Source organism: Arachis duranensis, chromosome 7 (genome assembly GCF_000817695.3).
Source record: "Arachis duranensis cultivar V14167 chromosome 7, aradu.V14167.gnm2.J7QH, whole genome shotgun sequence".
NCBI lineage: Eukaryota > Viridiplantae > Streptophyta > Magnoliopsida > Fabales > Fabaceae > Arachis > Arachis duranensis.
In genome coordinates, this window is record NC_029778.3 from 10,001,368 (window position 1) to 10,013,649 (window position 12,282).

The following is a 12,282-nucleotide window of genomic DNA, read 5'->3' on the forward strand; positions in this document are numbered from 1 at the left end:
GAAAGAGAGAGGAAGGAAAAGAGAGAGAGAGAGAGAGAGTATGTAAAAACTAATTTTGGAATTTGAATAAAACCAGTTTTAATTAAGTTTTGATTTTAATTTGGTTTTAGTTTTGGTTAACCGGTTAAAAATCGATTTTTTAAATTTGCTTTTAGTTAACCAAAATGTAGTTATAATTTTTTAACCGATTAACTACATTTTAGTTTTTTTATGAATACCTCTATATATATATGATTACAACAACACAGCATCAAACATTGATGACAAAGAACTGTGTGTGTGACTCTGATATGAGGATATACATAGCAACCTTGTTGAATTGAAGGAGTTTTTTTAAGGTAACTAAAACTCTCTCAAGTATTTATATGTAAATTATAAATATATATACGTGAAAAAATTTACTGATGGTGACTCTAAGAATAAATGTATTCCTAATCTTTACCCATCATTCTACCGAATCATATACATAGCAACCTTGTTGAATTGAAGGAGTTTTTTTAAGGTAACTAAAACTCTCTCAAGTATTTATATGTAAATTATAAATATATATACGTGAAAAAATTTATTGATGGTGACTCCAAGAATAAATGTATTCCTAATCTTCACCCATCATTCTACCGAATCTAGTTGCTATTGATCACTCTTGGAGTCAATAATCCTTCTGTAACACTCTACCACACAGAGTCTTATACTTAAGTCATAAAACTGAGGTGACAAGGTATTACGATCTCTAAAAGTAAAAATATATATAATAATAGTTGAAAGAAATTTTAACTGGAAGCCTGTGAAGAAAAGTTAAGCAAAGCATTAAACAGAAAATCTCATCACTCGCGTAAGAGATAAATATGAGAGAAGAATTCCAAAGATACATATATCAAGGCGTCTGACTCGGATGAAGCGAAGAACTCTTGGGACTCAAGAACATATTTTGTTTATATTTATATATGTATATAGATTCTCCACCTTGTATTTTATGTATAATGTAACACCCTACTACACAGAGCTTTACGCTTAAGCCGTAAAATAGAGGTGATGAGGTATTACGACCTCTAAAATAAAATATATACATACAGTAGTAGAAAGAATATAATACCTAGGAGCCTTGAAAAATGGGTGAAACAAAATCCGCAAAATAAAAAGCGCAACGTTCAGGAAACGAGATTATTTGCGTGCTAAGAAACGTAAGCTTTACAAGTATAATTAAACAGAAAGTGAGATTAGAGAGTCAAGGATATAGAATAACTAGCTCCTAACTCAGCCTGCAAAGCCAACGCTGGGTGGAGAATATTTACATACATATATACATCTCCCATCAACCCAAAATACAAGGATAAATAACCTTAACTCTCCTTAAACCTCTAAGAGAAACAAAATAAACAAGTTATTTGGAGAGAAAGCTAAGTACATACATACATAAATAAACAACAAAAGAACCCAGGAACCACTCCGCTTCAGAAGTCCAGAAGCCTAGCGAGGTGTCTCTCGACTTGCATTTGAAAAACAACAACACAGTATGGGATGAGAACCGGAGGTTCTCAGCATGGTAAAGGTGTCACGTACATAATATATAAGGTCCTGGGAATGCCAGAGGCAATCCTAGAACGCCGACACTCAGATTATAAAGCTTAAGTTACTAATCAGAAACCATAAAAGGGGTAGGTGTCTAGGAAATTTTAAACTTACTTAAACCTAACTTTAACACAAAACCTGTCCGCCTTTCCTCCGTTCCTCCATCACCAATGATTTAGCAAAGACAGACAAACAGACAATTTCAATCACAAGTAGAAGGCAAGTAGTGCAAGTAGCAATTACTACAGTTAACATAATATATTTAGTTAGGCATTCCCAGATAAGGCATAGCAAACAAACAAACAGAATGCACATGATGTATGCCTGTCCTATGGCTGATGAGGCTCATCTGTCGGTTATCATGCCAACCTGACAAGTCCGAAACCCTTAAACTATCCCTCGTCGCGCATCTCCATGAGTCTATGCATAGCTTTTCTCATTTCATTCATAAATCATACATTCATATATAATTTTACTCAATGGGGGATAACTATTCCCGGGAATTTATACGTGCCCGGTCACCCTTATGACGTAGAGTCAACAGAGTATCGAGTCTCAACCTGGTACACGTGGTGGCAAGCCACGGTATTCTATCCAGGAAAACTCGTATCTCAGATAACATTAAATGCATAAGCCACATAAGTATTTATCACATTCATATCCATTCCATAATCATTCATCATAGCCATGTCATCATGAACTCTTCCAGCCTTCACATCATACTCCTATCATTTATCATGTTTACCCTTTTCTTCATCCCCAAGTTATCTCATTTTCCTAGCTTCAGCTAATTACTAGGCTTACTATTATATTTTATGACTAGAAGATGATAATAGAGGTTTGGAAGTTTGAAATTTGGTTCAACCGGTTCGGTCTGATCGGCTAAATCTTGGGCCGAATTCTTCGAAATTAGTGTCAAAATTATCGTTTTAATGAGCTCTATCCTATTTTAATATAATATTTACATTTTTAATTTTTTATTAAAATTTAATTTATTGACTAATTATTTACTAATCTTGCGGGGTTTACATCCTACCTACCTAATTAAGAATTTTGTCCTCAAAATTCAGATTCAGTTACCTGAAAAGATGTGTGGGTAGTCCTTTTGCATATCTGACTTGAGCTCCCAAGTATGCTCTTCAATACCAGCCCGACTCCAAACTACTTTCACTAAAGAGACCTCCTTTCCGCGTAAACGCTTGATGCTGATGTCATCAATCCTAACTGGAGTTACTAGAAGAGTCAGATTTTCTCTTACTTGAACCGATTCTGGCGTCAGGAGTATATTTTCGAAGCTGCGATACGTAAAATACGTAAAGCGATCCTATAAGCCAATTTTGGCTCTGGAACATGATTCGCGTCAGGAGTATATTTTCAAAGCTGCGATACGTAAAATACGTAAAGCGATCCTATAAGCCACTGGTCCAATTCTCTTCAGGATCTCAAACGGTCCAATGTAACGGGAATTCAGTTTCTTAGTCTTAATGGCCTTTCCCACTCTGGTGGTTGGGGCAACTTTAGAGAACCGATCAAACTTGATAAGGTCGGTCCGACCGAACCGTTTGAAGTTTAAAATTTCTCAAAATGTGTGAATTGGGGTTCGAATCCTTGTTATTCACAACAAAATTATCCTTATTTGCCACTTAGCTGATTTATTTCTTATTTTAATTTATGCAAATTATGATACATATAGATATATTTCATCAAATAGTTTACTTCTACTTAATTTATTTTAATTTTAGTTATAAACTCATTCATTTTTAAATTAATTATATTTCTATTTTTTTAACTATTATATAATATCTATTAATATTATTTTTTAATAAATACTTGTAGCATATTTTTTTGTGACTAAATACTTTAGCATATAATAGTTTAATAGATATAAACTAATTAATAAATTATTAAAATTTAAAAATAATAGTTATTTTAATATAAAAACCAAAATAAATATATTTATGATAGAGTAAAAATAATAAAATACTAATTGTTCTTGTTCCATATTGTTTTAAAATAGCTTGATATTCTTAAAATATTAGTTAAAATATGTATTTTAAATTTTAATTTTAAATTTTTTTCTATTTTTTTCTTTGCGAAAGATCGAGTCAACCTGTTCAACCAATAACTTACCGGTTCAACCAATAATCCAATGACCCAATAACCTAACCGATTCGATCACCAGTTTGGTTCTAATCAAGGTTCTGAAAACCGAACCGGTCATCAAACCGTTTTAATTACTGGTTCACTGGTTTATAGGTTCAACCGATTCGACCGTGGTTGAACCGAAAAAACCGTTTTATAATACAATAATAAACAAAATATAAATAAACACATTAAAACATAATTATATTCTAATATAAACTTAAAAATATCATTCAACATTCAACTGATCAAGTTTGTCATTCAATCTTATTAGTTATTTGGGATTTTCATGAGATCAGCTTGACTTATTCCGTTGGATAACTTTTAGTAAGGTATAAATCCAAGTCAATATATGGAAATGCAAACCAAAAACTGAATGTTTGGAAAACATTTCATTGATCAAATCTGAAATGCGGTGAGATCAAATAACAACCAGCAAGCATCACAAAGCAAAACAATCATATTCATCTTGCAACGACACAACACAACCCTACCATAATCAATTAATCAATCAATGCTTTAAAAATTAATCATGCTTCAAGCAATCAATAACAAGGTTTAGAACCAAGCGCTACCTTCCCTTCCCCCTTCTTTCCTCTCCCCCTCCCCCTCCCATTCTCTTTCTTCCCCCTTCGTCGATCCCTTTCTTTCTTTTTTTTTTATTTTATTTTATAATTTTTTATTTAGGGGTAATTTGGTAATAAAAATAAAAAATTTGGTAAAAAGGACATTTTAAAACAAACTAAAACCTTTGGGACCATTTTGTAGCGAAAAAACGCCAAAAACGAAAAATATTTTCAGCCCCTACCTTAGGGACCAAAATCGTACTTAACCTAAAATCAATATATTTACGGCACAAGAAAATTCGGGAAGATATCATATTTGAAAAAAATATGTGATCACAATTCATAAATGTAAAGAGGGAGTCACTCAAATAAAGACGTCTAAAACGTTTTTTTTTAAGATGTTTTTTAATGATTAAATTTTAATACATATAATTAATTAAACCGTGTTATTTTTGTCAAAATTAGGCCAGACAAATTAATTTGACCGAAAAATAGTGAATCAAATCTTGAATTGATCTAAATTAATATTATTTTTTTTATAAAAAATGACTACAACATCCTATTTTTTTTTATAAAAATGACTACAATATCCTTATTATAGAAAATGATTAAAATACTCTTATTTGACAAAAATAATACGATTTAATTAATTATATGTGTTAAATTTTAATTACTAAAAAATATCTTTAAAAAAAGACGTTTTAAACGTCTTTATTTAAGTGACTCTCATATAAAAAATCTCCCCATTTGAAACAAAAAAAAAGGAGATTGTGCGATAAAATAAATATTTTTTTCCATTATATCAAACAGAGAAGTAATAATTAAATAAAATTTATTTATAAACCAAAGAAAATCCTTATAAAAAAATGGTGTTTACTTCGATATAATGATAAATTTATACGTACTGATATAATAAAATTATAGACAAATAACAAAATGACATGTGAATTATATTATCCACGTCAGTATTTAATTTTTTCTTAAAAATATTATATAATCAATACTTTTACTAAGACACTATTATAATTTAGTAAAAATAAAAAATATATTTTTTTAATTTTATAAAAAAATACCTTTTAAATTTAAAAAAGATTAAAGCATTCTGTACCATAAATTTCTCTTTTTTATATTAGACCAAACTATCTATTTAAATTAATCAAAGTTTAAAATTCAATTAACTTTAATCTTATAATTTTAAATAATTTGAAAAATAAAATAAAAACACATTTAATTATTCATACACACTAAATAATTGCTTCAATTTTATTAATGCTTCCGCAAACTCTAATCTCTCATAGTCATTTATACAAAATAAAAATCTAAAAAACTAAAAAAAATTAAAGAACTTCTTCATCTTGTGAATTTTCTCACCAATCTTTCACCCTCTCAAGGAATGTCTTTCATTCTTAATTTTCAGACTCAAACTCTCTTCTCACTCACTGCAACTAGCCCACTAGATTTTCACTGGACTCTCGACTCTCGTCTCATTCACACTTTTCGGCGTCTCGTTGTTCATCTTGTCGCCGGCGTTTCAACGTTTCTCAGCCTTTCCAAGGCTCCTCGTCGCCAGCCACAAAAGCAACTCGGTTGTAAGGTTAACCACTGTTTTAACATTGATAGTAATGAGAAGGTGCATCTTGGATGCGAAATATTCATAATTGAAGCTATTGTTACCTTTTGCTAAAGACTGCCTGAATCATTAGGTTTTCATTAAGATATCATCGAGTCTTGATATAGATGTTTTTCTTCTCATATTTAATTTTATGATTATCCTAAACTATTTTGCCAAAAGATTGCGTATCCCCAAATATTATATTTCAAGTGAATATTAGTTTTTAAGTGGAGTCCTATACATTAGTGATGATCCATTGCTCTTTTTTCCAGATAAACTAGTAATAGTTTTTGCAAATTTTTCTTTCACTTTTTTATTTATCTTTGACAGCCATGCATCAACCAGCTAGCTAGCTTCTGGCATAAATTGGTTGAGGTGAATATAGCTCACAACTCTGCCTGATATGAAGAAAGGGTTTGTTCTCATTACACAAAGTGTTGTATTACTTATAAATTTAAGATATACAACATAATATCAACTTATATTTTATTTATGGATTAATAAGCGTATTTAGAACACCCTTTTTATATTGAAAATCAAAATTTTCAGGATATTTGTTAACAAAATCCTTTTTTAGAGTTCACGCATTCTAAACTATTAATGTTTAGGATGAAAATGTACAGATAGTCAAGCCTGACTCTTTGGGAAATTGGGACCATTCTACTAGTTGAAGATTGATTTTCAATGAAGAGTGAAAAAATAAGGTTCATCATGAACTAAAATAATGTTTAGAGAAAGGGAAAGAAACAAAAACTAAAAATTATGTGGTCAGCTGTTACAAGAACAACCTGGCTATCAGGTCCATGCTCAGCTTGGAAATCAAAATTTATGTGCATAGGATATGAGTAATGTAGAAAGAAAGCACAAGAGATCTGGAAATAAGAGCATATTAAAAACTCATTGAACCTGGGAAAGCAAATCAGCAGCAACATGAGAAGGAATTGCATGCTTATCTGCAATGACTAAAACTTCAGATGGACCAACTAACATGTCAATTGAAACCATGGCCTCACTATTCTGTAGAAGATTTTGAAATTAAACGAGAGAAGTAAAAAGCTCTATGATTGAAAGTATGAAACACAATAGCATATGCAGATTCGGAGATTTAATGGTTTCTTTAATGCTTACTTGAAGTATCATTTTTGCAACTGTGAAATATTTCAGGGCCAAAGATCTTTTCAACCTACAAGAGTATTACCGCAAGTACAAAGTCAAAGATTGATGGAAAAATTTATCAACTCCAAAGTACTTAGACTCCTTTTTTTCCAACTCCAAACTACAAAGTACAAGAGTATTATTAGACGAGTTGTTTTTGTCGTTGGCGACGAAGATCCCTAGGAAGGTCGGGAGACGTTGAAATGCCAGCGATAAGACAAGGCAAACGACAAGATGCTGGCGAATATGAAGGAGAGGAGAGTCGAGTGAAACTCTAGTGAGCTAGTGCAGTGAAAAAGAAGAGAGAATGAGTCTTAAAATTGAGAGTGAAAGACATTCCTTAAAAAGATGACCGGTTGATGAGAATACCTAAAACATGAAAAAATTATTTAATTTTTTTTAGTTTTTTAGATTTTTATTTTATATAAATGATTATGACAAATTAGGGTTTACGGAGAGCATTAATAAAATTGAAACAATTATTTTTAGTGTATATGAATAATTAAATACATTTTTTTGTTCAATATAAAAAAAATATTTATATCTTTTTATAAAATTAAATAAAAATATATTTTTTATTTTTATTAAAATATAAGAGTGTTTTAGTAAAAGTATTAATATTATATATATTTTTTTAAGAAAAAATTAAATATTGACACCAATAATATAATTTACGTATCATTTTGTTATTTGGCTACATTTTTATTATATAGGTAGGTATAAATACCTAAAAAAATAGACAATAGTATCAACTATCAACATTCATTTTCTTTCTTTTTTGCTCATTTCCCTCCTTACATTCTGAAACTCTTACTGTTCCTTTGACATTTTAAGCTTCCAAACGAACAAAATCATCATTTCTACTTATTAGACAGCATTATTGATATTATTATCTAAGCAATAATGATGGAGAATCAGATGGAGAATCAGCAGCATCCACCATCGCTGAAGACAATAATGATGGAGCAAGAGCAAGAAGCTAAGGAAGAGCAAGAAGCTAAGATAAAGATGGAGCAAGAGCAAGAAGCTAAGATAATGATGGAGCAAGAGCAAGCAGCTAAGATAATGATGGAGCAAGAGCAAGAAGCTAAGATAAAGATGGAGCAAGAGCAAGAGCAAGAAGAGAATCAGCAACTGAATCAGATGGAGAATCAGCAGAAACCACCATCGCTGAAGACAATAATGATGGAGCAAGAGCAAGAAGCTAAGCAAGAGCAAGAAACTAAGATAAAGATGGAGCAAGAGCAAGCAGCTAAGATAATGATGGAACAAGAGCAAGAGCAAGAAGCTAAGATAATGACGGAGCAAGAGCAAGAAGCTAAGAACAAGAAGAACCAAGAACAACAAAGTGGTTCTCCTGTAGAAGAAAGAACAACCGTTGGTGGTGATGGTGGTGCCGCAACGGCGAAGGCAGTGGAGATTGATCCTCGTCTGACATCTTTTCTTGAGAAAGATGAATCTTTTCTTACTCCTTGGAGTTGGCATTCAAATTCTAATTCAGGTTCTTCAAACCAGCAAGAAAGAGAAAGGTACTATCAATCTCCACCTGGGCGGTCGTTGTTTGCTACACAGGTGAAACTCTCAAACCAAACCAGTTCTCTTTTTTTCTTTATTTTATAATTCTTGATTATTGGTGCAATCGTTAACCTTTTTTTTTTTTTATATTATTATCAGTATGAAGAGTATTTTGGGACACGTGGTTATTATCGGGGACCTAATCATCAATCTGATTCAAGTAAACCTAGTTCATAAGGTATATGAAAAGACTGAATTTTTTGTCCATATAACAATGCTGATGAATGAACAATGTTAGCTTCACAAATCACAGTTATTGTTTATACATTTCAATGTTACAATCAAATACATATCACCCTATCTTTAAATTAAAGGTATATCTTTATTTGTATGGCTTGTAACACAAGAAACCTTGTTCCAAGGTGTTGGTTGTATACTCTGCATGGAACTATGTGTCTCTGTGTATGAATTGTAACACAAGATATTGCATTGTTTTAAATTGATAGTGACACAATTAGTTACAATAATTATTGCTGTGCAAATTATGTTCAATCTTCACTATTCTTAAGCTTTCTTTTAAATTGTTTAATTATAATATAGTATCAGATTCTATTTTATATTTGTTAGGTCACATGTATATCGCATATTTTAATTTTAAATGTTTATTTCTAGATGTTTTAGAAAATATGATATATTTGTTAAATATAATTTTAATATTCTTTATTAAGCTAATTTTTTAAATTGAATTAGATCCCATTAATTTTAGTTCAACTACATGTCAAGAAAGAAATATACAAATGATGAATAAGTTGATGGAATATATTATTGAGAACTCAAAGTTTTCCTCTTTCCTTTTTTTAGGTTTGTTGACTATGTTGACTGGGAGAGCTGTTAATAAGGTGACAGTAAAGGAGCAAGCAATGAAACATGAAGAGCTGAATTGAATTTGAATAGAATAGTAATTAATTCTGACTATAGTAATTTCAAGTTGATGATTTTTACTTTTCTGTTATAAGATCAATGTGAAATCTGTTGAGAACTGACTAGTATTATGAGTTGGATCTTTTAACACTTATTATTAGTGTTTAGAGGAAAATCTTTAACTAAAATATAGAGATTTACTTTGTTTTTCATTTATGCTCAATGGCAATTTAATATTAATTTTAATGAGCAATAATGTTTAGGATATATAAAAATCAGTTAAAATAGTCTAAACTTAGTAGACTTCAATAGTTCAATAGTTCAATACATAGTAGTTTGTATGTTTGACAATAACGAAATCCAATAATAATATCACATTAGAAAAGATTTTGGGATTAATGCAGGTTGATAATATTTACTTTCTGCTCATTATACAAGTCATATTTATAGCATATACCTTCCATGATTCTAATATTCTATCATGCTTTTGATTATATGTTGTATTTCTCCTTTCTTAAATTAAGCATGTCTCAATATCTAGGTTCATTAAAATAGATAAATTTTTAATAAGATTAAGCGTCGACGGGATGATGTTTTAGGAATAGTTTAATTACTTTAATTGTCGCTATAATTTTATTAAATTCTTAATTAAGTTTTTATATTTTTTTAATTAAATTCTTATACTATTTTTAATTTTATAATTAGGTCATTTTTAGTGTCAAAAGTATTAGAATTAACTAAATATTTGTCTGCAAATTAAAAGTATTCACAATTAAAAATTTAACTAGATCTTTAAATATATATTTTTTGAAAAAATATTTTGCTAATTTTAATATTTTTAACATAAAAAAATTTAATTATAAAATTAAAAACAATATAAAAATCTAATTAAAAAAGGTATAAAAATATAACTTGATTAAAAAGTAGTTGAAAAAACTACATAGAACAATAAAATAATTAAACCTTTAGAAATTTGAAGTTCTAATATATATCTTTAAAAATTCTTAAGAAAGATTAAAAATTTTAGGTAGAAATAAGATTGTACAGAAAAAAATAAAAAAAATCGATTAAATTCTCTTTAATCCTATTAATATAATATTTAAAAGATCTTCATAAATTTCAGGGTGACACATCTAACGTTTTTATTTTAAAATTTCAATACTCATTGTGCTCTTTGTTTATTGATCACTTTAAAATTTTGATATGATTTATAATTAAATATATTTGTAAAGTTACCGAAAAAAAATAGAACAAAAGAAAAAAAATACATGTTAACAACAGAACCCATGATACACACTTTTGAGTTTAACACAACGGATAGTCTATGTTAAGAATTAAAAAAAAAATACATACTTACCTTTCACATAACTTTTCCTCCAAATCAAATTTTTCAACACAATTTTTCATAAATAATTTTAATAAAATATTATATGTATTAAAAAAGTAGTCACTATACATTTGTGAAAACATTCTTAAATACTCTTAATAATTTATTTTATAACAAAGTAAAATATACAGCATAAATTAATTAGAGATAATTAATTTTTTATAATTTTTTTATTAAGTTTTATCCAAAATATTTAAAAAAATTTGGCAGAACTTCCCTAAAATAGAAAAAAAGGGGAGAGAGAGCATGGAAAGAAAGAGGGAGAGAAGGATAGAGAAAGAAAAAGAGAAAGGGAGAGGGAAGGAGAGAGAAGGAAGAGAGGAGGAGGAGAGAGAGAGAAAAGAAAAAGAGGAGGAGAGGGGAGGGAGAGAGAAAGAGAGAGAGGAAGACAAAGAGAAGGGAGGGAAAAAAGAGGAGAAGGGGGGAGAGAGAGAGAAGGGGGAGAGAAAATGAGAGAGATGGAGAGAAGCAGATAAAAAAAGTTACTCGTATCATTTAGAAAGAAAATTATTTACATTAGAAAAAAATTATTTATAGAAAATGTTGAAAAGAGATAAGAAAGAAAAAATAACGAAGTAATGGAAGGGATTTCATTATTTACAAATGTTACTCATATTATTTAGAAAGCAAAAAATTAATTTTTAGATTAAAAAAATTCAATTTAAAAAAAAGGTTAAAATTTGGATTTTTATATACAAAAAAATTAAATTTTGTGTAAAAACCGATTTTTAGGTATAAAAATCAATTTTTGGTATAAAAATCAGTTTTTGGTGTAAAAAATTGGTCTTTTGGTGTAAAAATCGATTTTTTTTTGTAAAAACTGATTGTTTATTGTAGAAACTAGAAAAATCGATTTTTATATTAAAAACCGATTTTATTTTAGTAATCGGTTTCAAATTTTACTAACTGATTAATAATCGATTTGATCATATACAATAAATTTGGTTAATTAACTAAGACTATATTTTTTGTTAACTAAAAAATTGGTTTGGTTTTTGGATTAACCAAACCATGAACACCCCAATATATACATATATATACAGAGGAGCGGAACTTAGTTGAGGCAATGGAGCCATGGCCCTCCTAAATTTTTTATAAAAGAATTAATAATACTTTTTCAAAAAGTAAAAAATAGTTTAGTTGGCTTAAATTCATTATTATAACTTAAAGCACCCAAATTTAATCCTCATCTCTTACTTTTATTACGTAATAGTTTTTAATTTTAAACATTAAAAATATGTTGGATTTGGACTGATCTGAGTGGACCTTCGTTGGATTTTACAATAAAAAAAGATAAAATAATAGAAATATCATCTAATAATCAAATCAAATAAAAAAAAGTTATCTATTCAAATAAATTAGAATAAACAACACTTCCTCGATCTTTGAATTCAAATATAAAAATTAGATATTTT

The 12,282-nt window shown here is 29.1% G+C and overlaps 2 protein-coding genes across 2 annotated transcripts in view; one reads left to right on the forward strand and one right to left on the reverse strand.

Moving 5' to 3' along the window:
- The window catches only part of LOC107457666 (uncharacterized), an 88,445-nt gene that overhangs the window by 27,149 nt on the left and 49,014 nt on the right, over nucleotides 1-12,282 (reverse strand). The gene's annotated exons all lie outside the window — the stretch shown is intronic.
- LOC107457667 (uncharacterized) lies at nucleotides 7,951-9,503 on the forward strand. The gene is made up of 3 exons (XM_052251485.1): nucleotides 7,951-8,616; nucleotides 8,719-8,779; nucleotides 9,421-9,503. The coding sequence occupies exons 1-3, from the start codon at nucleotides 7,951-7,953 to the stop codon at nucleotides 9,501-9,503; spliced, it is 810 nt and encodes a 269-aa protein (XP_052107445.1).